Genomic DNA, 27,384 nt, shown 5'->3' with positions numbered 1-27,384 from the left:
ACACACACACACATAACTAATTTCAAATTCTAATTTTTGCTGCAATCAACTTTCTCCCCCCATAGATCATAGATGCTACAAACTTGACAACCTCAGATTCTAGCTCAAAGAACATTTTTACAATTCTTTGTCATTTTCCATTTTACTGTCATGTCAAATCCCTAAGGTGAAGGGTCTTTGTTGTTGTAGTTTGTTTTTGCAGCTGCAGTAAATTTTCATCATGCCCTAAGGATGACTGTAAGTGCCATATATCTCCCCAAAGATTAACACTTTATTTCCACAAAGAATACAGAAAACCTGGGCAAATTTCTTGCCACTCCCCTAAGTCTGCACCATGAGGTATACATTTTCCAGATTCACTCCAGTCATTTTTGTGAGTAACCAACGTGGTGTGCAAGTAAACACCTGCAAGGTGGTGAATTTCACACCATACAATTGATCACTTTTACTCAACCACCCACCCCCTTCTCCTCTTTCCTTCTGGTAACCATGAAAAGATCAAAATTCTAGACATTTGATAAAGCCATGATTAACAACAATAGTAACAGACAACATGTGTGGTATGCCAATTAAAGGACTAAGCATTTTATATATTTTTGCTTCTTTAATCCTTTAATCTCTTTAATCCTTACATTAAGTAATATGAACGTGTAACTGTTATTAAAGTTATTTACCAGTGAAGTGACTACAGGGAGATCAATTTATTTTTCAAGGAAAGTATGTGACTGGGATTTGGAGTCAAGTAGCTTGACCCCAAGGCTTATGGTAAATGTCACTGTGAGATGTTAATCCTTCAAAATATTAATTCAGGTTCAACCAAAATCTTAGACTTCAAAGAGCGTATAGTGACACCTCATATTTACAAAGGAAATACTTTAGAATTGATTTAATACTCTTGAACACCTTACTCATTGTGAGAATATACAGACCTGAGCTTAAGAAAGCAAGTTACTTGCTGGGGAAGAGCTATCAGACTGATCTCAGTTTTGCAACACTGATTTATGGGAATAACACAAGGGAGTACTGTTAGAGAAGAATAAAGGGTGAATCTTAAATTTGATCCTCAGCCTAATGTCATTTAGGAAAAAATAAAATGAAGATATTTACAAAGAGAACTCAGACTAGAGACCCTTGGAAATGTTTTTTTTTTTTAAAGATGAATAATGACATTAAATGAGCCTCATATAATAATAACCACCCTCAATGTGAATTGTCTGAACTAATTAAGAGACATAGACTGACAAATTAGTTCATGACTTGTTCATAAAGTATCAGCCATCTCCACTTTGTCTACCAAAAAACCCCATATGAAACTGAAAGACAAACACAAACTTAAAATAGAAGCCTGAAGCACATCGAGCCAATTATACGAGAGAAAAGCAAAAACTGTTATCATATATCTGACAAATTAGACTTTGAGCAAAAAAAAGGGTAATCAGGGACAGAGAGAAACACTATAGAATAATCAAGAGAGCAATTCACGAGGAAGATAAAATTGTCATTAATATTTATGCACTTAACACAGGTTCCACTAACTATATAAAACAACTATTAATAGATCTAAGACAATGATAGAGCCACATCCATCCTGGGATACCTCAAATCACATTCAGACTAAGGAAAAGATCATCTAGACAGAAAGTTAACACAAATTAAAGGCGCTGAAAGTACTGGAACAGATGCTCTCCAAAGACATTCAACAGCAAAGGTATTAGAAAAAAACAGGAAAATAGATCAATGACACAGAATATAAAGCCCAGAAACAAACCTATATAAATATGGACAGTTATTCTTTGGAATCACAATCATGCAATGAAGAATATGGACAAATGGTGCTGGAAACATGGACAGCCTTATGATCAGAAAAACCTAGATCATTAGGTAACTCCATATATAAAAATTAATTCCAGTTGAATTAAAGGATTGGATGTAAGACCTGAATCCATAAAATACATAAAAGAAAACACAGGGGATATAATGCTAGACATCAACTACAAAGAAGTATTTGGAAATGCATCACTAATGGCAAGGAAAACAAGTGGGACTAAAAAAGTCTTTCTATATCAAAAGAAACGGTCATAAAAACCAAAAGGCACCCTACAGACTAGGAGAAGATATTTGTACATTACATGTCTGACTTGGGGCTAGTTTCCAATATATATGACTTGTTCATACAACAAAAGCAATCCAATGAAAACAACAAACAAAAGATCTAACTAGATACTTCTGAAGCTATCCAGATGCCCTACGGGCACATGAAAGATTGTCCAACATCACTTCTTATAAGGGAAATGCAAATCAAAACTGCAAGGACATATCACCTCATCCCTGTGAGAATAACCTCTATCAAAAATAATGGAAATAAGAAATGTTGACGAGGGTGTGGACAAGAGGAACTCTTATCTGCTATTGGTGGCAATGTCATTTGGTGCACCATTCTGGAACACAATATGGGGCTACTTTAAAATAAAAATGGAAGTCCCATATGATTTAGCAATACCACTACTAGGTGATGAACATTCTAATTAAAAAAAAAGATTTATGAGTTCATATGCTCATAGCTGTTATTATCCATAATAGTCAAGTCATGGAAGCAACCTAATTGCCCAATGATAGATGAAAGGATAAAAAAAAAAATGGTCTAGACTTTCAAGGGGATACCATTCAGCTAATAAAAGAAAATGTAATACTGCTTTTTGAGCCAAAATATATGAATCTTCTGGTGTTATGCTAAGTAAAATAAGTCAGGAAGTGAAAGACAGATTACTGGATAGTTACACTTATTTGTGGAATACAAACAACCAAAACATACATACTAGCAAAGCAAAGGCAAAATAGCAGTCTGTGAAAAATATACTAGTTACTAAAGGGCATGGGGAGACTGGAGGAGAGAAAGGGGAGGGAATGAGAGAGATCATGGACACAGGAATATTGATGGAGGCTGACTGAAGTTTGTATCCATATGAGGTGTGAAAATGTACCCCTAGAGTTAAGTAGATATGTAATTGATAAATAAAAAATAATAATTTAAAAAATAACAACCATTTAAACTTAGTCCAGTTAGGAGATAATGTGTGTTCATGGGTGCTCTTAAAATATATACTGTCGGCCCTCCCTGGTGGCACAACAGGTCCATTTAGGACACAGCACTGCAAGCTGGCTGCAGCCATTTAGTGCGAGTTTGATCCCTGCTCCAGAGGTGATCTAAATGGCATGGCAGACTTCTCCTGTCTTACTCGCTGCTCTCCTCAGCAGTGTACTTGGTCGATTTTCCTGGTCTGCTCCCCACTCTGTCACTGGTGAATCCTCTCATTGCCCCTGCATCTCTGCTCTGTACCCCAGTTCTGTATGAATAAATATTTAATATATATATATATACATATATATATATATATATATATATACACACACACACTCATCTATTTGCAAATGTTAGTAGTAATTAATAATTTGCCACTTCTAACAGAACATGGTGGTCCATTTCAAATGAATTCATGCTTCAAGCGTAATTCTTAATACACTGTATTTAGTGATTTTGGTGAAAAAAGAGGAAAACAGCACCTGGCATCTGAGAGCTTCCCTGGCACTAACATATTGACAGCAGGGCTTTGGTATTGGTAGGAGCTGAGCTGATACTCACAGCTAGGTCATGTTATTCTCTTTTCGACATAAACAGTCTCATAGACTGCCAACACCACAGAGGGTCACTCTGCCACTGTGACTAAGTGAGCCAAAGTAAGAGTGTTTCATAATTTTATCTAAGCACAGTGAAAAAAGAGTTCATTGTGTAAACCAGAAAATATCAAACCAGCCCTTATCTTGTGTAATGTAAGTGACCACTGCTTCTCTACCAATTAAGAAATTATCCTTACTGCAGCTTTCTGCCCAGTTGACAAGACTTTATCAATTACTTGATCATATGATTACTGCTATTCCTAACAGTATGAAATCAAGGCAAATCCTTCCTTCATTGAAACTTTCCCCCAATTTACATAGCCAATGCATATATCCTAGAATGTCTTACATAATATCCCTTTACTGTGAGACAGCCCCTTTTTTTTTAAGATTTATTTATGCATACAGAACTGAGGTCAGGCCAGAGGTGCAGGGGCAGTGGGAAGACTCACTAGAGACAGAGCCAGGAGCAGAACAGGCAGAATGACGAAGTAAATTGCTGAGGGGAGCAGTGGTGAGACAGGAGAGATCTGCTGTGCCATGTGGACCACCCCAGGGTGGGGATCGAACTTGGATGGAAGTGGCCATAGCCAGCTTTACAGTGCTGCACTTTAACAGCTGCGCCACCAGAGAGAGCCAGTCCAGGTTCTATAATATGTAGTTTCCCTCATTACAATGAGCATTAAAAAAAAAAAAACTTATTCAACTTGTTCAACTATAGAAGTGTTCCAAGAGACCTATGAACAGCAAGATTGTGACACTGAACAGGCAAGAACATGAAGGAGAAAGAATTTGGTGGGGCTGTTGGTGAATTTTTATATCCTACATTTTCCAGTACACATGGCTATTGCATTGCTTCAACATAATTTATTGAACAACACTGCTAATCTATGGGAAATGGTTCAATGTTCTCTTTTCATGCTTGCTTGACTGCTTGGCATTTCTCTGAATTTAGTGCTGGCTTTACACTAATCTTGACTTCTACATATCGACTGACAGTCATACTTCCAAAATAAAATATTCCATATATAACATTAAAATGTCAAAGTATACCATGTCTATTGTTGGTGTGCATTTCAATCTTGCAACAATGATGCAACAATATTTAATGCTAAATGTTAAAGGGAAAAATGGAAATTTCTGGAAAAATTAGTTATTTGTAAATAATTACTATTTTCTGGTTTAATGAAGTTGAAAATTAGACACATTTGAAACAAGTTTGTACATGTTTAAGACCTCACCATCACATTAGTCTTAAGAATAGACAGCATTATTAAAAGGCCAAGACAATCTCACAGATGCATATATAAAATGAAATCAGAGCACTTTTAGATGGCACAGAAAAAATATGTTGCAAAATGTACTCTTAATTATGCTTCACTAAAGAGAGAAAACACAGTTTTTTTTTCTCCCATTTATAAGAACTATGTCATTGCTATCTCAAAAAAAAAAAAAGTTGAAATAAGCATGGGTCAAAATAAGACATGATTTTGTAGAACAGAGTTGTTTTAAATAGAATGTTCAAAATGCTCCAATTTCAGAATTTTGTTAAAAGTATAGTCAAATGAAAGTACCCAGTTCTGTGGGAAATTCCACTTCACATCCCAAAATGAGAAACACCAGGTGATTACAGGATGATAAAATTTCCATTAGCAATGAAATGTAGCAATTGAAACAAGAGGATCCAAAGGAATGGCATAAAAGATACTTTATCACAGGCACAATCTACTCAAGAAGGTACTGTCACCAAGTTGTGGGAAAAAACGGTTCATCAGTGAAAGATGTTAACTACTAAAGTTAATGATAAAAGGTCTTAAGCACATGGTATAAAATACAAAGAGCTACTGGGGACAGATGTATGAGTCTAAAAGGGCAAATGTACCTCCTGGAAAGTACTAAAAATGCCCCCTCTGCTTACCTCAGACAGGTGACCACTTATCAAATAGAAAATGTGTTTTGGCTTTCACATCATGTAGCACAAATCACACAATAGGTATCTTTTTCCCTTCCTCTTTTTTATTAACAGCAGCTCCCAGTAAGCACCTGCAGGTAGGAAACTTAACTTTCCCAAACTTTAACTTTCTGCTCTTTACTCTTGGGTAAGTCCATGGAAAAAGTCCACAGTCAAGGCATCTCAGTCTGATCTCAGTGCTAAACTCACTTGCCCACTGTTTACTTCAAGCTGTGGACTTGTCGCCAGCCCAAGGTTTATTTAATTAACAGTTACCTGTTCAGCCATCTCCCATGACTCTCTAAGGCTGACAGAATGAAGTCCTAAAACACAGTCTTGATAGTCAAAGCCCTGGGTGGGAAGCGATTCTGTGTCATGTGACTCAACTTTGCAACCCAATATTGCTGCAACACACCCTCTATGAAGCTAAACTCACTGTCACATCCTTTCCTGGTTCCATCATTGAAAAAAAAAAAAAAAAAACTTCTAAAGAGATAACTTTGTCAGAGTTGCCTTAACTGAAGTGCAGGACTGCAACAGATATATAATATGGAAAACATCCTGTTGCTTTGGCTTTAATGCTAAACTCTCAAGAAATTCTGGGAAATCCATAAATGCCTTATAACAAAACAAACAACAACAACAAAAACTTTATTTGTTGCCCAATTGGGCTGACTAAGGACAGATTCCAATCAAGGATGACTGTAAGCTGCAAATTAATCAGTTTATTCCCTAAATGTATAAGTGACACCCACTGACTTTTCTGTGCAATGTTTTATCTGTCACTAAGGAAGGACAATTTCACAGGGCACAGAATTCTATAGGTTAGTGTTTTTTTCTCTCTCACTACTATAAAGGTTTCATTCTAGTCTCTTTCAGTACAACTTCTAAGGAAAAGCCAGATGTAATTCTTATCTTTGTTCCACTACCGGTAAGTTTTATTTTCTTTGACTTCTCTCATGATTTTTTTATCTTTGATTTTTTGCAGTTTGAATATAATATGCTGAGGTTGAAAGCCACTTGGCATTGCCCTGCTCAGTATGCTCTGAGCTTCCTGGATCTGTAGTTTGCAGTCTGACATTAATTTGAGGGAATTCTCAGCTATTTTTATATCAAATGAATTTTTTAAAGGGGGATTTGTTTGAAATGGAATTTGTTACAAACTCCATGGTATGAGCGACTTCAAAGCACTAATGAAAACACTTTTTGTGGTGCTCTAGTCTGCTTCACATTTCAGTATGCATCAGAATATCTATGGGAATCACATGGAAGGGAAACTAAAACACAGATTTCTGGGCCTGACCCTCAGAATTTCTCAATTAAGAGGGCTGGGTCGTGGCCTATCCCTGTGCCACCCGTAATACCACAGCACTAAGCTGTAAGCCTGGCCAGACATTACCGATGGAGTGGTGTAAACATCTAGGGCACTGAGTATGATTTTTTTCTCAACTCAAGGAAAGCAAAGTAAGATCTTTCACAATGAAGCTCCTCCTTGTGCATCTCCACTGTTACCATCCACACAAACCTATATTCAGGTACACACTGACAAACAAGCACCTCCTTCAACCTCAACCATCTAAACTCACTCCCACATCTGTACTGGGAGGTACAAACTGGTAAGACAATATAGTCAATTACCTGGTAAAGAGTTGAAAAATGGGTAAAAGTTGAATGTGACTCTTTTTCTAAGTATACACACACACATACTTATTCTAAATATTATTTCCAAAAACACACACACACATACTTAGATAATATATATATATATTTAGAAAAAAATACATAAATGCACTGAAATATATACACACACATACACTATTGGAGACTCTGAGAATATAACAGTGGGTAAAACAGGGAAGACATCTTCAGGTGAAAAGTTATCATCTACTAGAGAAGACAGACTACATAGCTATAGTATTCTTTAAAAGTGCTGTTGAGAAAACGGTAAGAAAGTGTCCCAAAGGGTATGCTATTTTTGAAAGGATATTGTGAAGCTTTTCAACAAAATGACATGTGAGCAGGGACTTGAGTGAAGTGGAAAAGGGAATTAGAAAGATTTCCAGGGAAGTAATGCCCCAAACAGATGGAACAGAAAGTGCAATTGCTTTGAAAAGGAGTAAGATTCAGTGTTAAAAAGCAGTAAATGGCCCAGAATCTATAATGCATACTCTAAAAAGTGCAGCAAATGCTTTCAAATTCATTTGCAACAGAACATTCTGTTATTAAATAAAGATTCATAACTTTTTAACAAATGAGTCCATTAATTTCTATGTACATATTTTATAACACTTTACTTACAGGCCAGTCTTTGCTAATCAAGTCAATTACTTGTATCTTGTCTTTTTATATTGCTGAATGGAAAAAATATGTTTTTATAAGATATGGATCTTGATAAACTGCAGTTTCAAGTCAAAGTACAACTGGCATGATAGCATGTCAATGAGAAGGTAATAAGGTATTTGATGTTTACTGCTCTCTTACACCAACACATAAATATATAATTTCCAGTTTTGAGATCATTATGCTTTTGAAAAATTTGCTAAAGTAATGCCTTCAAGTTAAGAGCAACTGTAATTGAAAGTCCCATTTAAAATCACATTCTCAATCTTCTTACTTGTAAAGTTCGATTAGACTCTGATAGTTCAGTATAAAAATAAACTTAATTATTATGTTAAAACAGAACACATTCTGAACATAACAAATCTGGATTTACTTGAATTGAAGCCAAAGACACAACCAAGATGAACTTCTTTTCACTATAATCGATGTTTATATGTTTATGATTAAGAAAACAATACATAACTACACTAGCTAACTATATTTAAAGTTCTTGGGGCAGAAATTTATAGAGCCTCATTCCTCAAGACAGAGCCAGGGAGAGCTACCTAAACAAGGAAGGTGTACCTATAAACCACCACTTTTCTCAGTAGAAGGACTTTATATTGCCACCTCCCCCAAATCACAAAACATCATTATACCACGTGATTTCCGACATGACTGTAACAACAAACTGTAAGACGTTTTCCAGCTAATTTTTACTGATCTCAAGGCTTGAACAGTGTCACCTAAATTTAACACTTTATAGAGCTCTAAATGCCAATAATGCTAGTAATGTTCATTTATTGGACATCTCTACATAATTTTTATCATTTATTCTGGAAAACAAAGTCAAGCAGTATCTTTTATTATTTCCATTTTGCATGTCAGGAAACTTATGTTGTTTCACGATGGTAAGTGACACCCCTTTTGCAGAACAGAGAGAAATACCATCATCAAGTCTAGAATGTAAGGCTCTTTCTACACTGTCACCACATATAATTTGTGATAACTTAATAGAAAAAAAATTCTCACCGTTTGGACTGTTTTTCCATATACTATGTCGGGCATTCTCATAATTTGTGTTCATCCAACTAAGTATAATCCTCTCAGAATTAGAATAAATGTTGCTGGATAAAAAAGCAGGATTGACTTTTGGTGACTTTTGGACGTACGTGGGAGGCAGATTACTGCTGGAATGTGGTGTAACTCGAGATAGTACCAGAACCTGAAATTGAGTAAAAAAGTTTAGCAGACTTGAATGGCAAAATTAAGAATAACTGAAGAGTAAGTGAAAAAAAATATGACAGCTAGATAAAGAGAGGAGCATTTTCTAGTTGATCACATTAGTTAAAGAGTAGAAGAACAGAAGTCAGGAAATCCACTTATACACTAGATTGCTGGTTTATGTCATAGGATATTCAAAAATGTGAATCAACAGCTAGATGAAGAGATCCACCTGGTGAAGTACCAAGCAAAGCAGCTTCTGTCATAGCAGAGTTTGTAGAGGATTTCTGGTTCCCCGATCTGGAAGCTCTGTAAAGGTGTTCCTCTTATGGAAGCTTCAAAATGTAGGCAAAATTGATAAAATCACTGTCCACTGGCAAGAGATTCAACTTCTGGCCCAATTTCCCAGTTCCCCCACCCCCCAAATATGAGGAGGGGGCTGAAACTTCTAACCCTTCTATTGAAGGTTGGTTCCCCAGGCAAACAGTTTCCTCCCTAAAGGCCTTTCAAAAGTCACTTTATTAATATTAACCTTATAGAGGTAGAAAAAGGCTCCTTCTGAATAGCAAGACACCAATTCCATCTCTATGCCTCTGAAATAATTTAAGAAACCGAAGACCAAAGATCAAATAATGTAACAAAAGATGCTCCCATTGCTCTTATAGCTCAGGAAATTCCAAGGCTTTGGGAAGCTATTTGCAAGGAACCATGAGTTAAGACCAAGTACATATGAAATATATATTTTGCTCATCTGAAGAAGCAGTAACTGTCTTATAAATCATAACACTCAGTTACCTAATTAAAAAAAATAACTTACTGGAGGGCAGTTATGTTTGAATTCCATTTAATTAAAACACAAGAATTTGAAATGTCCTCATTTGACAGTTTGTGCAACTTAGAAAAGTAACGTTTCAAAACTCAAAAATTAATTTAACACATCACAAGAAATTCTGAGATTGATATTTCCTGAAGCGATCTATTTTTAAACTAATAGAAGAATATACAATTTTGTGATGTGGCACATTTTATACTGTATTGTAAAATGCAGTATTGTATTAGAGCACCATCCACTGATGTGTGACGATGCAAGGACCTCAGAAAGCAAGGTGCCAGGTTTCCTGCCCACCTAAGGAAGGGTGGAGCTGAACAAGGGGAAGCTGAATGGACTTAGGAGAGAAGGCTGGGGGAGAGACAAAGACAAGGGGCAGCTGGCACAGGGGAAGACAAACCCAGCTTTAATTGAAAACCCAGTCGCATGCTCCCCGACTAACAGAACTCAGGAAATGACTCCTTCTGACTGAAAGTTAACTTCTGATACTTTCATTTTGCTCCTTCAGCTTCTCTTCCAGGCATTTACTCACCAGGGGATGGGTAACTGTGGGTGTTTCATGAGGAAATATTTTGACTATAAATTACTATAAAAGTACTATAAATATATAGTGCTATAAAGTACGATAACACAGAGAGTTACTCAGAATGTTACTATACTAGTGAGTTGTACATCTCAAGACTTTCATCCCAACTAGAATACACACACACACACACCTACCCCACAAGACTTTCTCACGGAAGGACTAGAACATTGGATTACATTATAGTACAAGCGAAGCTCCTTGTGTCACCCCAGACCTGTAAATTGTAGTAGACAACTGTTCCTCAGTGGCATGGGGGTGCACATTGTGAGTGATTTGCTATAGAGATACTATTGGTAACCCACCTATCTCCTCAGCATTTTTCTCTACTTTCGAAAGCTACTGTTTCAAAGAAAAATTCAACTGGATAAATTGAAAGATCTTTTTGAATGGCATCAAATCTAGCAGATAAAAAGGAGTTCCAAGAGCTGAACAAAATGAAAACTATTTCTGTCATACAGTACTATCTAGAAGTGAAACATTATGAGAATGAATGCAAAAATGATGTTTAATCAAATCTTTATCATAATATACTTTATTAATCCTATTATCAACTATACTGTCATTATAGCTATTTGAAATGTAGCCTCATATATAAAGAATACATTTTAAAATGGATGTGGTTTTTTAAAATGGAAGAAGACTTTTAGTGGCAGAAGGGAGCGGGAACAAGGACATAGTTATGATAGGCAAAAAAGGGGTTGATAATTATAAGGTTACTTCCTTTTAAGGGATGACAAGTGTCTTCAGGCAGATTGGCTAACTAGTGCTGATCAGAAGATTCCTCATTGACTGCTTAATGATTTCATTTCTGGGAGAGACAACTGCCATCCGCAGTTTGGTGATATGGGGGTTGGTATAAGGAACTCCATTTTGGGCACATTGTCTTGTTTCTATACTACTTATTGTTATCAACTACAAATCTCTGCAGGTGGACTTTTTTCCTCTGGTACATAGGTGCAACTCAGCACAAACCAAGGTAAGCCAAGAGTGCTGAGTGTTACTGATCCCAACACAAAGCTCCCTAATTAATGGTCCTCTCCAGTTTCCTCACCACAGTTGTGGATAATCTCAGATGTAATCTACAGGTTTCCTATAGATCTGCACTAGGACGCACTGGTAGAAGCTGTTGGCAACCTCATCCATTACTGGCTTCCTTATACATAATATTTGATTCAGTTACCTTCTCTAATACCCATGTGTTTTGGCATAACCTCTGAAATAAACAACCTGTGCTTCATCACTTGTCTCAGAATTTGTTTCTAGAAGATGCAATCTAAGGTGAATTTTTAATAGTCAAGTATATGTGAATGACAGCTTTGGGAAAAAGTACTCATTTCTTTACACATGACATACCTATGCTATTGTACCTGTGTATCTCAAATGGCTACAGTTTACACATTATTAAAATACTGGTAAGAGTGTCAAAATTGTTCTCTTGCCCACTATGGGAACAGTTCTAAAATTTCATCAAAAAACTCACTTCTAAGTTTTGTATTTACCTGGTACATGTCTGATAGAAGACATTTGCAAATGGGAATTAAGTCTACGAGGGTGTGTCAGGGTACAGAGCAAAATTCCCCCAAACCATCTGGGTTCTTCTGAGACTATACAGACGAACAAATTAACACCAGAAAGATTAATAGGGGAAAGGGCCCAAAACTTAACAATATACTTAGGGAGTACGGACATTGGCTGTCACACTAAGGCAAATACACACTGTGATTACAGGCCAGGGCATGCAGGCACAAGACAGGCTAGATTTCACATGACAAGAAAGTGGTGGCCTCACCTTTTCCTCTCAGAGTAAAAAGATGACTTGTTTTTCAAATAGGGAGGACACATTTACTGCTAAGCCTACAAAAAGCAAGATAACTCTCAGGCAACACTCTACTAGGACGAAATCAGAACAGTGATCACTTTCTTTGATTAGGAAAAGAGCAAACAACTGGAAAAGTACAAAGTCTCTCTTGGTCTCTAATGCTCACACTGCTCTTAAAATAATCTGCATTCTGGCCCTCCCTAGTGGCGCAGCAGGTTAATGCACAGCACTGAGAAGCTAAAGCCGCTTCCGCATGAGTTCGATTCCCACCTGCCCCGGAGGTGACCACATGGTGTGGCAGACCTCTCCTGACCCGCCTGCTGCTCCCCTCAGCAGTGTACTTCGTCGGTCTGCCTGTTCTGTTCCCCACTCTGTATCTGGTGAATCCTCTCACCTCCCCTGAGCCTCTGGCCTGTACCCCAGTTCTGTATGCACAAATAAATCTTTAAAAAAAAATAATCTGCATTCTTTAAATAATGGTAATAGATATTAAAAAGGTCACAGTGACCTTTAGTAATCCATATTTAAGTGACACTTATTGGAAAAGGCTTACTCAAGGAATCTATATTAGCATGAAAAGTTGCTAAAGCAGAAGGAGAAGACATTCCAGCAGAAAGACACATCTGTTTGGCATAGCAAAAATTCCTTTAGTAAACACTTGCTCTTCTTATCTTCTGGTAAGTTATCTTCCTCTCCTTTGAAACTCCAGACCATAACCTTCTCCTTAGCTCAGGAAAAGATGAGACTCATCAGCAATCAAGCAACATGTTTTCATGGGGGTTGCCCTAAGTATATCTGAAATAAATTTTTCTCTTCATCTGTCTTATAAGACCACAATCAAAGAACCTATAGGGAAGAAGGGAAATACATACACACACACACACACACACACACACAGAGAGAGAGAGAGAGAGAGAGAGAGAAGTGTAGAAAAAAAATGCCTTATTCCTTCTTTTTGGCAATCTTGTGATTTAGAGCTCCTAATTTTCAAATGACATATTCATCACAATGCAATGAAAAGTCTGTGAAAAGGATATCCTCCCCTCCCCTTCCTCAGTAAATACCAAAAGAAGAATCACCAAGGACAAGTGAGACCAATGTTTGGGGCTAATAACCTGAGCTGACTCGAGGGTGGGTGTGAGCTTCAATATAAAAAAAGCCACCACACTGGGTACTTATCATTAATTCTATCCTGGTGCTCCTCAAATGATCAGTGGTAAAGATGTTAGTTTTCACTACCAGGAAAAGATCATTTTGAAAAATAGTCTAAATTTCCTTTCAAAAATGTCTTTTAAAAATGAAAAATAAAAGTAAAGAATAGAAAATGAAATTAGGAATGAAAACAAATACAAAGCCCCTTTACATACAAACTCAAATCCACTTGGTGTAAGAAGTGCACATATTTTTGGCTTAACATCCAGCCCATACAAAGGATGAGTTAAAAGAATGGATTAATGCATACAGGGGCTGGTGTGACTTGTTAGCTGTGCCAAATAATACATGTACTTTGGATGGAAATATGGGCACAGGAATGCTTTTCTTGCCCTCCCAAAAAATTTTTCAAATATACCCTTTGTTTTTGTTAACAGTCTGGTTCAAGAAACGTGAGTGAAAATACTTCTTCAAAATGAACAGATTGACTGTGGAATGGAACACAGTCCTTGCTTACTGTTTCATGAAAGTTGTGTGTGCTGTGTGTTTTACATCACCAGATTAGGTATTCATTTGACACGGGCACTAGTCTCATCACACAAGAGAAGTTTTTCACAAAAAAAAAAAAAATTAAAAATAGAACAAAGCAACCAAATTACATTGCCAAGTGATTCATTTCTTAACCAAGCAAGGCGATTGATTTACAGATGGTGGCTTAATTGTGCACTATTGCAGCAACTAAAAATTGTGTCCAGAGAAAATAAACTTAAGACCATTGACCTTTTGGTGAGAAGAGTTACTCTAAAGGTTAAGGATCTGGGGAGCAACATCAATAGTCAATAAAAAAATGAGCTGAATGACTTGAAGTGGTTTTCTTTGGCTCTTGATGAATCCAGTGTTACTGGAACTTCTCAGCTGACTTTGAGGAATGAATGCCTCAGGACTGAGCTGGGAAGTGACTGAAGTATTAGCCTCTTTGCATAGTCTGCCAGGAATAACTAACAAACCACTGCAGGCAAAAATATTTTCACAGTTTAGAAAACACTAATTCAATACAACCTGGAATGGTATCTAGTCACACGTATTACAACTCATGGCAGTAAAAATATGTGTAAGATCATGAAAGAGCATTGGTGGGCAAATTTACAAAGCTTGTAAAAACATTCAGAGCCAGAGACACCATGAATCAGAAATAGGGAGGAGGATTTCGACCGACATCCTTTTTTCAATCTTTCTTTGTAGTAACTGATACTCCTACAGCAACCATTGGGGAAACTACATTTCACAACTTTCCTCACAGCTCAGTGCGTTTATACGACAAAATGTTACCCAAAAGAATATAAAATGAAAATGATGTATTTTTTATATTATAGCCTTAAAAAGCAATACTTGATGTCTACTATTCCTTTCTAAGCTCTTGCATCTGACAACTGATTCCACGGAAGACAGTCTAATACTGACCTTCCACTGCAACCTCTTACTTCATGAGAGTACCCTGAGAAAGAGAAATAAAAATTTCATCTTATTTAGGCCACTGTTTCCTAATCTTTTACAGTAGTATTACTTGTATATTAATTAATACACTATTCGTGTGAGTCAAGCAAAAAAAAAAAAAAAGCTGTGAAGAATGCAAATATTACCTTGTATAGCTGAAGGAAAACATCTGTCCATGCCCGTTTGCTCCAGTCTTCAAACTTAGTCATATCTAGGACAACAGAATGATTTTTCAGAGGTACATTAGAACTCCCGTGTGAGGCCTTCCTGGAAGACTTAAAAAAAACAAAACAAAACATTATAACATTAATTAACATGCAAGGCAAATGTAAGCTCAAAGTTTTAACTACTTAGCTAGTACTGAAGTTTTTGTTTCCTTTTCATAAATCTGTTGCATGCCCTTTTTATATATTCATCAAGAATTCTAACTTCCCATGGGACAGTAATAGAAACTGTCAACACTGATAACTTTCTGGAACACAGAATTCCTTACAGAGATGATAGATTTGTCCATTCAGTGTGCCTAGTAGTTCACTCTGTGTCAGAAATGGCAAAAGATGCAAAGTTATGCTGAACTCAAAATTGCAAGAAAAGCCACATCCTTTGGATTAAGCCAAAGGAACTTGTTAGAGCACCAAAGAACAGGAAAACAGCATGAAGGTTTCTCAATATATTAAAGAGGGCCTCCATGATGGCACAGGTTTAAAGTCTCAAAGCTATCAGGTGTCGCCAGCCATGTGCCATGACTTCGATCTCTGACCAGGGAGCTGACTCACGTGGCAGAACAGACTTCTCCAGTTTTTTGCCTGACACTCCCCTCAATAGTCTATTTCAGTAGATCTACCATATTATCAAGGAATTCCACTGCCAGGTACCCAGCTGAAGAATGAAAAACACTAACTTCAAGTAATGCATACACTACTATGTACATTGCAGCTCTATTTGCAAAGCCAAGATATTGAAACACTTTAAGTGTCCAATAAGATGAGTAGACAAAGATGATGAGGTCTGTACACACACACACACACACACACACACACACACACACACAGTGGAATACTACCCAGTCATTAAAAAGATGAAATTTTAACATTTGTGACAATGTGGATAGAACAAATGAGAAATAGTAAATGAAACAATTTAGAAGGAGAAAGCCAAATACTAGATGATTTTACTCATATGTGGAATATAGAGAAACAAAACAAGGAACAGACAAAATCAAACCAAACAAAGTATAGAAATCTGACTGCAATAGTGAGATTGCTGTAGGGGGGCGGGAGAACAAGGATGGGAGGGGGCAGAAGTGGGCTATGGTAGAGGACAATGGGTGCTTTGGTGGTGGGTGTGGTGTGATGACACACATCTGCAGAGGTGTGAACCTTTAGCTCTAAGTCATAAACAGTGCCGAAAACCAACACTCCCCCCATAAAAATAACAATGAGGACAACAAGAACAGGCCCTGGGCTCCCCTGCTATGTCATTGGTAAATGCAGTACCAGAGTCAAAGCTCAAATAATTTCCATGAAAATTGTAGCCTTCTCAAATCAATACCACTTCTCAATAGGTATTCAGAAAAAAAGAACAGTATACTTTGAAAAAGCCTGCATGCCTTCTTTAATTTCTCTATTCTTCTCTAACACTGAGGGAGGAAAGTGGCAAGTGGTAGGGAAATTAAAACTAGAATTTTCTCTGAACAGTATAGATTCTAAAAAGTTAGTTCTGGGAAAACTACTGCATAAGCACATGCCAGTTTTCATTCCTACATTCCCTAAAAGAAACAATGACTTTTTATATTTAAGAATGCCATCAGCTCATTTTGCACATAATTTGTTTGCAAAGATTTTTCGTGCAAATATAATACACACACACACACAATGGCTGGTCAAAATCGTTACGATACTTTGTAAATAAAAAGATCAAGGATTCTAAAATCTGAAACAGAAAAATGAAGAATTTTTCCTTATTCCTATCTTTGCTCTGCTTGGGCTATGACTGCTTCCACTGCTCAGTGAATTTAATATAATCAGATATGGCAAGGATCTGATTTGTAGAAATTTCTTTGTGTCTTATAAAATGAAAACCTGTAATAAGCAAAATAGTACAAAAATGTCCATAGAGTATGGTAAAGTAATGCATAAATGAAAAATAAAATGGAATCTTCTATGAAGGAATGAATACCAGTATAGTTAAAAGTACTTTGTAAATTGTTCCTAAAAATTATGTCCTCTTACTTTAATTTCAATCCACTTCTTATAATCTTCTGGTTCAAGCAGAAATTCTGGCAGTACATGAGAAATACATGCTCCTTGAGCACTAAAATAAAAAAAAATCCAAATTATTATAGTTTACTATGATATATACATCACTTGCATTTGAAATTCAATTAAACTAATTTAATGGCATATTGTTTTCCACATTTTAATTTTCAAATTTAAGATTTCTAAAACTAATTTTGAAAACGTTCCTGAAAATGAAATGTGCATGATAATGTTTCCTTTTGAGAAGTTATGAAAAAGAAAGAACCTACTGTGTGCTACAATCATATCTACCTTGAAACCATGGCGGTCCTTCTTGTTTCTGTTTATCTTGCAAGAAGAGCAGAGCAAGCCTGTCAGAATGAGCTAATAGAACAAAAATACCACTACCCATTTAAATGAGGAAAAACTTTTTTTTTTTTTTATTTACAGCTGTGTTTTCAGAGTACAGGTTCAAAGACTGTTTACTGTTCTCAAGATGATCTCTCATGGGTGGACTCAAAAAACAGGCCTGGGAATCAGAACTAAAATACCTGGCTCACTGTCAAAGGAACAGCATTAAACAGAGAAAGATACTCAGTTTTGTTGCTGTTGTGGAAACAGTTACAGCAAGGCTCAGCAAAAAGCAGCCCCTCAGACTCTACCAAGTTACCGTTGTTGACACTTTCCTTGTTCCCCAAGTCCTTAAATAGAGCCCAAGGCCCCATCCTTGGGAGGCAAATTTGAGGCTCTCATCACATCCCTTAAACTTTCTCAAGTGATGTGACAGTGGGTCCCTGTTCCCTTGCAGACTTTTCAAAACTTTATCATACTGAGTATTCTGGGAACCTCAGAGTTTCTATCCGAAGAGAAACTGCTGGAACCAGTCTCCATGGCACTGAAGCAATTCAAAAGAATCATGGCCATCTATTTATTCACATGACGAAACTCAAGCTTCCTCAGTGGCATGGGAGGACCACTGCATAACAGCCTCTTCTGGCCACTGCTGCATCTATTGTTACACCAGGCATCCAACCCAAGCCTATAATGCCATCCGAGTGACAGTCTTTTAATCGGAGATTTTCAAATTTAAAACTGAGCAGAATGTACTCATTTTGTGAGGAGGAATGCCTTCCTATTCTTAAAGAATTATAGATTTCCATTTCTGTGTACACATTTCCATGTGCCCCTTATCCATGTGTGTTCACTACATTTCATGCCTTCAAGACGTTGGAGGTGAATGCAGATCATGCCACTGTCACTAGCAAACACTCAAGAGTTCTTTGTCTGAACTAGAGAATCCAGCCTCGTTGGGTCAAACCCAATCCAGAACTGGTTTTCTGCTCCTTGCTTCACTCTGTCAAGGATAGTTCAGTTCAACAAGCAGACAGAAAAGCCTGGTTGCTAAAGGCTGGAGCACAGCAGATGCTGTGACTGATCACCCTCTACCAGCGCCCTTGCCTTCTTGTTCTCTGGTTCAGGCATGGTTCATGGTGTCCACTTGAAATATCTCTACCTAGGGCTCTGCCTTTTGGCACAATGGGTTAGGATGAGCACTGCAAGCTAGCTGCAACCGCTTCAGTGGGAGTTCGATTCTCGGCCCCGGAGGTGACCACAGGCACAGCAGACCTCTCCTGATCTGTCTGCTGCTCACCTCAGCATTGCACTTCGTTGATCTACCTGTTCTGCTCCCCACTCTGTCTCTGGTGAATCCTCTCACTGCCCCTGTACCTCTGGCCAGTACCCCAGTTCTGTATATCTAACTAAATAGATAAATCTTTTTTTAAAAATCAGTTAAAAAAAAGAAGAAGAAGTATCTCTACCTAATGTCTTCACATGCACACCCATCACTACCAGAACCACTTACACAGATCTACTCGTTTTGGCAGGAGTATTTCCTAGCCGGGTTTTGAGACAGCTTGGATAAAATAAATTGTGAGCTGATAAGATAGTAGTTGTCCAATGTTCTATTTGAACAAGGAAATCAAACTAATGGCTGAATTAGACTGAGTTGCTCAAAACCTGTTGGAACAAGTAGACTGAGTTACAGGTTGTAGGGCTCTAACCCAACATCCTGTGGAAACAATCCAGGCCACTGGACTGACCAAAGCAATCACACTAGACAAAAGTGTTAGATCCAGACTAATGATTGCCTCAGTGTCCTGGGAGAAGGCTGAGAGCCTCCAAATACAGTTGGAATGGAACCCATCCATGTATGCCTGGGAGTAGCCCAATCTAGAACAAACAATGTTGCTCTCCACTGCCCCACTTCATGGACTTCTCTAAAAACTTCCTCCTAGCTCCTCTCTTAAAATCAGTCTAAAATTCTCATCTTGGGCACTGGTTCCCTGGTATATGAGTCTCTAGTAAAGTAATGCCTAATCCACTTGAAACACTCCAGTCAATTATTTCTCCTACAGGGTCTTTAGACACACATATCTTGGAGGTTGTGTCACAGTTCAGATGTTTCGATCTAAAACTCCCTTTATAAGCACAGAATAGTAATCAGAGCTTTTAACAGAGAATGCCAAGTCTAGTGCTTAACTGTAGTGACTTCCTCAGCAATTTAAAGTCCTGTAGCTACTGATGAGTTGGGAAAGTAAAAAGCAAAAGGGACACTTAGGATGATTCTGAAAGCTCAATTTTTCATGATAGTAGAGATGAGTAAGAGAGAAATAAGGAGAGGACCCATGTTGGAGTGTATGTAGTGAGCAGTTCTATGGCTGTTAAGTCTGACTAGGCCCTGGGCCAGTAGAAACCAGTAGAAGTCATGCCACATAGAGAAAGCTGCTTTGTTTGAAAGTTTAATATTGTAACGTTTCTTTGATTTTCACACATTTCCTGTCTGCACTACTTCTATGAATATTCATTACATTGGAATTACTGTAACCTTAAGTGAAATCTACAGTTACTAGAATGCCACTCTTTAGCCATAGTAGCCAAACTAAATCCTGTGCAATACTCAGACCTCAATGTGCTGATGTACCATTAAGCTGAAATCCTAGAGGGTAAGATACAGACAGCTTAGAAATATATGAAGAAACTAGAAAGCTTCCTGCCATTCAAAGCTATACAGGATCTCAGGAGGAAATTATCAAGTCTGTCAAATGCTACTGAGAGAGTCTAAGGCAAATGATCAGGGTACCATTGAACTAACAGCTGCCTGGGATGCGAGAGGCTCACTTCAGTATTCCACAGTGTTAAACAGTTAAGAACTGCACCTGAGGAATACATTGTTGCATCATTAAAAACAAGTGAAAATGGAATCACTTATACTAAGGGCAATTATTTTTCCATTATTTCCAAAATTATTTTTTCATTCCTGTATGAATTTGTTTCATTGGAGTGGCCTGGTGCAGATGAGGAGCAAAGTCCTCCTGATATCCAAATACCAGCCAAACAGGACAGCAAAATGCCTATGCAGTGTCCAACTCTGAATTCCACCCTGATAACCTGAGCCAAAGTAGCAGCTTGAAGGAGGCAGAGTTGAGCAATCTTTTGAGTCTTTAAAAGGTAATGTTGGCCCTCCCTGGTGGCCCAGTGGGTTAGGATGCAACACTGCAAGCTGACCGCAGCCACTTCAATGTGAGTTTGATCCCCAGTCCCGGAGGGGACCCACATGGCACAGCAGACCTCTCCTGACCCACCCGCTGCTCCCCTCAGCAGTGTACTTCGTCGATCTGCCTGTCCTGGTACCTATTCTGTATGCATAAATGAATACATCTTAAAAAAAAAAAGGGGGGAGGGAAGGGAATGGTGCACATGGACTTGCTGTTTTGTCAGAGCTGTTAAGAAAGGCAGCTGCCCTTACATACCTTCTCCACCTTCCCAGAGTGGGGGTGGGAAGAGGGGGCCCCCAACCTCAGCAGTGGCAGACCTCTGCTGCACCCTGCTGTTTCTTGTAGCAGCAACTCCACTTTATACCTGCTAGTTCTCTAGCCTGCTGTTAGAATAAATTATTTTCTTTGGCTGTGCCAAAGGCCCCTGTGTTTGTATTGGTGACAGCTGGTGGCCAGGCCTAGAACCAGTGAGAGATTCTGACTCTGTCATAGTTTCCAGGCTCTTTGCCCAATAACAGTTTCATTCTTTTCATTCTGAATCTATCTCAAGGGCTAACTTCATGAGTTACTGAGGTATAATTTACAATAAGGTCTTGTCAATAGATTTTCTGTCTAGTGAGCAGTTTTGTAAGAGTTGACTTTCATAACTGATTTGATTACATTTTCACATGCTAGGTTTTCTACTGAAATATTTCTTCTGAGTTTACACTGAAAAGAAAAAATGAATTTGATCGAGTAAGTTATAAAATTATAAATTTAATTTCCAAAAATTAGAACTTTCGCACTTAATGCACAAAATAGATATAATTTCACTTATATGAAAGCTCTTATTTATTCTCATTAAATTTAAATCAGGAATAAGTTATGATAATTTTGTAGGTAATACACTTACTGAATATTTCCATGATGAAACTTATGTGTGTTACATAGATTAATGATCCAATTTTAGTAAACATACTGCTATTCCCTAAATGTTGAGGAATTTTATCACAGCCAACATATCCTGATAGGCATGTATTTGCTGATAAAATAGCAATAAATTTGAATGCCTTGACTTTAATGCCAAAATCATTCTTCCATACCTGCATTCTCACACCATAAAATGTCAAAACAGAAAACACCCATGTAATGTCAAAACTACTGGGAAGTGTGCCAAGAGAAATGCTCTAAGAATAACATGTCAGAGTTTAATGAGAAAGTTGACTTCTACAGTGCACAGACAATTATTTCAGTGTCCATCCAAACACCCTAATTTAGTTCACAGTTAACACTGTATTAGAGTTTACATATATAATGGGTTTATATATTTAAATATGGAATGGCATTAGATTTTTTCCTTATTGACTTTACTTGAATAAATCGTTAAGGACCAAGAATAGAAAGTAGTAAAATTAAAAGAGTAGTTATGTGCTTTCTATTTTCAATGCATAAAAATTTGAAAAAAAATTCTAACTTATCTAATAAAGACATCCTTAGTAAATACTGATTTGTTGGCATAAGAATTTATCTCTAACAGAACAGATTTTTAAAACATTCTAATTTGCTGATAATGATATGAGTTTTCAGTATGTCACTAATAGTCATCAAGGTGAAATAATTCAAGCCAACATTTCAGCATATGAATACTGACTAACATCTACTACTTATCTGACAGTGCACATTGCATTATTTCTAACTCCTTTACAACCAAGTAGGTCTGGGAATTATCAACCTCAAATCTGCAGCTACTGAAATTGGAGCTTAAACAGGTTAAGTGATTTGTACGAAGTCATCAGGAGTTTGCACTAGAATTTAAGCATGTGTTTGCTTAACTCAAAAGCCATGCTCCTCCTACCACTTCAAAACACTCTTCCACAATCACTTCTTAGGTAGGTGCTTTGAAATATTTTCATTCTCTATGAAAAATCTAATACAAAAAGATTTATGTGGGCCCTCCCTGCTGGCACAATGGGTTAAAGAACAGCACTATGAAACTATCCACAGTTACTGCAGCATGAGTTCGATCCCCGACCAGGATGGTGACCTACATGGTGCAGAATACCTTACCCATTGCTCCCCTCAGCAGTGAATTTCAGTCAATTTACCTGTTCTGTTCCCCACTATGTCTCTGGATAACCCTCTTACCCTCAACACACACCTCTGACCTGTACCCCAGTTCTTGTATGATAAATAAATGAGTCTTCAAGAAAAAGACGTATGTCCTCCTATGTTCACAACATTACCACAATAGCCATGTCACATAATTAACCTACGTGCTCAACAACAGATGACTAAATAAATTATTGACTATCTACTCAACAGAATACCACTCAGCTCTTAAAATAGATGAAATGGTGCCTTTGGGGACAAAATGGATAGATCTCAATGTGAGTTATGTTAAATGAAATAAGTCAGAAAGTGAAAGTCAGATGTCAGATGGTTTCACTTACTTGTGGAGTATAAAGAACCAAAGAACACAAACCTGGAAAAGCACAGCAAAACTAATACTTAGACGCTAAAAAAATATACTGGTTACCAGGGAGAATAATGGAGAGGGAGGAGAAGAAGTTAGAGGTACATAGGGGATGGACACAGAAATTTTGGTGGTGGGTGACAAAAGTATGTGCACATATAGAAGTGTGAAAATATATCTCCAAAGTTGTATAGAAATGTATATGACTGACAAATTAATAAAAAAGAAATATTCTCATTCTTAGATGCAATTTCATTAAACAATTCCATAATGGCCACCTGTTGGTAAGAAGGATCTAAGGTTTTCTGCTTCTAAAAGGGAAAGAGAAGGACCTATAGAGTCACAGAAGGGCAAGAGAGCTTCCAAAGGATGCAAGGTTTTAAAGATAAAAGAAATGAAATCACAAATGGAATTAAATGTACTCACAAATGGAAGTATGTTGGCTTTTTTAAGAGCAATTATTTTGATGAATGAACAATGGATGTAAAAGTCAATGGAATTAGAAAATATAAGAGTAATGGTCATTTTATGTTATAGGATATCCTACTCCAGTACAGTTTCACATACAGGGTACCTGGTATTTATAATGTACTTCTGTTTAGTTTTATGTTATGGAAATTGAAAACTAGAAAATTCTTTCCATGAAAGTTAATTACATCTTAAAAAAGGATTGTTAGTTATAAACAAATGAAGTTATACCAAAGGCTATTAGTAATTGCATCAGTCTGCTGGTGTTATCCAAACAGAGTACCACCGATACTCTGGATAGCTGCATAGCTTAAGCAACAATTTTTTTTTCTTCATAGCTCTGCAAACAAGAAGTCCAAGAAGGAGGAGCCAGAAAATTTGTTTTGTGGTGAGACTTCTCTACCTGCCTTGCAGAAGGCTAAGGGTCAACCTCTGTGATGCCATTGGCCATAATTATATCTTTAGAGATGGTATCTTCAAATACAGTTACATTGGGTTTAAGTGTCATTGTGTGAATTTGAAGGGGGGACACAGTTATACTCATAAGAGGCAAAAAGACAAGAAGTACTAAAAGCATCATTTCAAACATGGTAACACAAAATTGATTGTGAAATGTAACAGCCAATTACACAATCATTTTGCTACTTTCATAACAGAAGGCAGAAAGCATTACTTTGAGTGAAACTGCGTCCCTAACAGTCACACTGGCACTTCAGAATGTGATAGCATCTGGAGTTAACTTGGAGTTAAGCCTTTTAAAGATGAGACTAAGGGAAAATGAGGCCGTGAGATTGGACCCAAATACAATCTGACTAATGTTCTTGTAAGAAGATGAAATCTGTAGTGACACCAGGGAGGTGTGTCCTCTGAGGAAAGACAGTGTGAGCGTACAGCCATTCGCAAATCAAGAAGAGAGACCACAGAGGAAACTTCCTCTGTCAACACCTAATCTTGCACTTCCAGCCTCCAGGACTGTGAGAAAATATTTTTTTTAACTTTGCCAGTCTGTAGTAGTTATGGTAGCCCTAGCAAATTCATATGGCTATGATAGAATGAATTCCTTAATAATTCAAGTCACTTTTAAGAGGTCATAATGTCAAATTATTTAGTAACAAGTGTGATATTTTTTATTCAAGGGAAAACAATCCAAGAACCGGGAAAATACAGTATTGCAAAGCAGTGGAGGGTTCTTCCCAAAGGATCTGGTGCAAGAGCTTATTTACAGAGTCTTAGAAGAAACAGCTGGGAAATAAAACAGGGCGTGACTGGCTATAAGGGTGGGCACTTCCTTATATGGATAGCAGGTCCAATTTCTAGGATAATGTAAGGTAGCTCAATCTAAACTGGAGGGTTATCAGTGGTGTATATAAGGTTACCTAATAGGAGTTTCTCCAGTGTAGGCTGACTTAGGTTTAGATCTGTGACACAGGTAAGCCATTGGGCTGTCTCCATTTTGTGGGTTCAAAAACTTCTATGAAGGGAAATGCTAACAAAGAAATATTTAGAGAACATTGGCCCCATTCCCTGGTACCTAGGATGTTTGAGATGCTACTTGTCTCTAATATGCTCACAAATTAGTTGGGTATACTGAATAAGTCTATGGTGCTGAGAATAATTGGCATTTCCTTAACTAATATAATCTTTTTCATTCTCCTACCAAGACTGTGTATAGATGACAGGGAAAAAAATGCAGACTTGAATCTTCATAGAGTCTCTTTTTAGCTGAATGGTTTATGGTAACGGTTTATGTTGTTGTTGTTGTTTTTTTTTTTTCTGATAAACAATCAGAATTTCGAACTCCCCACCCCCTGCAATATGTCATCTGGGAGAAGACAGATTTACTTTCTAATCAATAAAGCTTCAATTTCAGGTTTCCTCAGTCATGTCTCTTTTAAAGCCATTTAACTCTCTTTTACATTTTTTTTAAAGATCTCCTTATGCATACAGAAGTGGGGTACAGGCCAGAGGTGCACGGGTAGTGAGACGCTTCACCAGAGACAGAGTGGGGAGCAGAACAGGCAGATTGACGCAGTACACTGCTGTGGGGAGCAGCAGGTGGAGGAGAGGTCTGCCGCACCATGTGGGTCACCTCCAGGGCAGGGATCGAACTCACACTGAGGTGGCTGTGGCCAGCCTGCAGTGCTGTGTCCTTAACCTATTGTGCCACCAGGGAGGGCTGTCTTTTACATTTTTAACTTGACATGATTTTTATAAAGGAGACATCTCCAAATTGCATAAGGCCTCACAGAACATGGCTCACTTACCACTACATAGGGGCTAACATAAGAGAGAGACATGTAGCTCTATAGCTACTTTTCTGGATCCTCAGTCACTGGCTATGTCCCCTCTCTGTCTGAAGTCTCGTTGCCAACTGAGCTTCTGCTACAGAAGTGGGGCTCTCTTATATCTCCTCCTCGCCCTATCAAGGACCAAAAGGTCCCTCAAAGCGACTCAGCCACTGCTCAGTTGTCATACATTTGTCATTCATGTCGTGGCTCCACAGGTAGCCAGCTCCTTCACTCTGCCTCTCTCTAGAGTCCTTCCCATTTATCAACACAGCCTAAGAGACTAGTTACTCCAATGACTTAGAAACTTCTGGATAAGCTTCAAGGTCACAAGAAAGTCAAGCCAGATTGCCTGCCATGATATTAAGAGAGTAAGAAAAAAATATTTTGCTCAGTGCATGTCTAAATAAGAGCACAGTTTTGCTAGGGATTGAAAAAATTATATTCAGAAACAAACAAACAAACAAACAAAAGAACTAAACACCAAACCTTTCCTTTGCATTCTTAACATTTATCTCCACCCGGGCACTCCCTGGTGGCGCAGTGGGTTAAAGCACAGCACTAAGAAGCTAAAGCCATTTCCTCATGAGTTCGATCCTGCCTGTCCCGGAGGGATCCCACATGGCGTGGCAGACCTCTCCTGACCCGTCCACTGCTCCCCTCAGCAGTGTACTTCGACAATCTGCCTGTTCTGCTCCCCACTCTGTCTCTGGTGAAGCCTCTCACCGCCCCTGCACCTCTGGCCTGTACCCAAGTTCTGTATGCATAAATAAATAAATCTTTAAAAAAAATTTTCTCCACCCTGGTAAGGGGGGTGAATATCTCTAAGTATGGATTAGATTGCATACACAAAGAAACAAAATGTAAAAACACAGTAATAGATTTCAAACTATATTAGACCTACTACTGAAGCAGTAACAAGTAACATGCTATTTTAGTGGTACAGCGGCATGGAAGATGGAGTAAAAACACCGCCTACAGATGTGAGGGGCATTCCTGGGGGCAAAGCTACTGCAAATATAGAAAATAGAAATCCTGTAAATTCACCAGCCCATCCCTCAGAGTCTTAATGTAGACTGCTCATTTCTCAGCCAGTTACCATCTAATCTCTGCAGAATAACACAGGTAATAACTTCTGCCTGATTTCAGCCTATATTTGTTATCAATCATTTATGGAAATTTTATCTGCCTATTATTTCAATACAAAAGGATTTTTACCTGTGCAGACTGAAACTCAATAATCCAAAAAATAAATATTGGTTTCATCTATTTCTTGTTCAATGTACTTATATATTTACTTTATGCAGATTCTCAAAATGAACTACCAGACCAAATG

The 27,384-nt window shown here is 37.7% G+C and overlaps 1 protein-coding gene across 1 annotated transcript in view; it reads right to left on the bottom strand.

The window, feature by feature from the left end:
- The window catches only part of CFAP47 (cilia and flagella associated protein 47), a 283,608-nt gene that overhangs the window by 162,846 nt on the left and 93,378 nt on the right, over positions 1-27,384 (bottom strand). Inside the window, exons 30-32 of the mRNA XM_012730250.1 lie at positions 17,281-17,362; positions 15,196-15,324; positions 8,978-9,170 (exon numbers count right to left, since the gene is read on the bottom strand). Of these exons, the coding sequence (XP_012585704.1) occupies positions 8,978-9,170; positions 15,196-15,324; positions 17,281-17,362 (404 nt within the window). The remainder of the gene's footprint in view (positions 1-8,977; positions 9,171-15,195; positions 15,325-17,280; positions 17,363-27,384) is intronic.

This window comes from Condylura cristata, unplaced genomic scaffold (genome assembly GCF_000260355.1).
Source record: "Condylura cristata isolate star-nosed mole 26May11 unplaced genomic scaffold, ConCri1.0 scaffold00027, whole genome shotgun sequence".
NCBI classification, from domain to species: Eukaryota; Metazoa; Chordata; class Mammalia; order Eulipotyphla; family Talpidae; genus Condylura; species Condylura cristata.
Note: the sequence above shows the minus strand (reverse complement) of the source record. Positions and strands in the feature narration are given on the sequence as shown.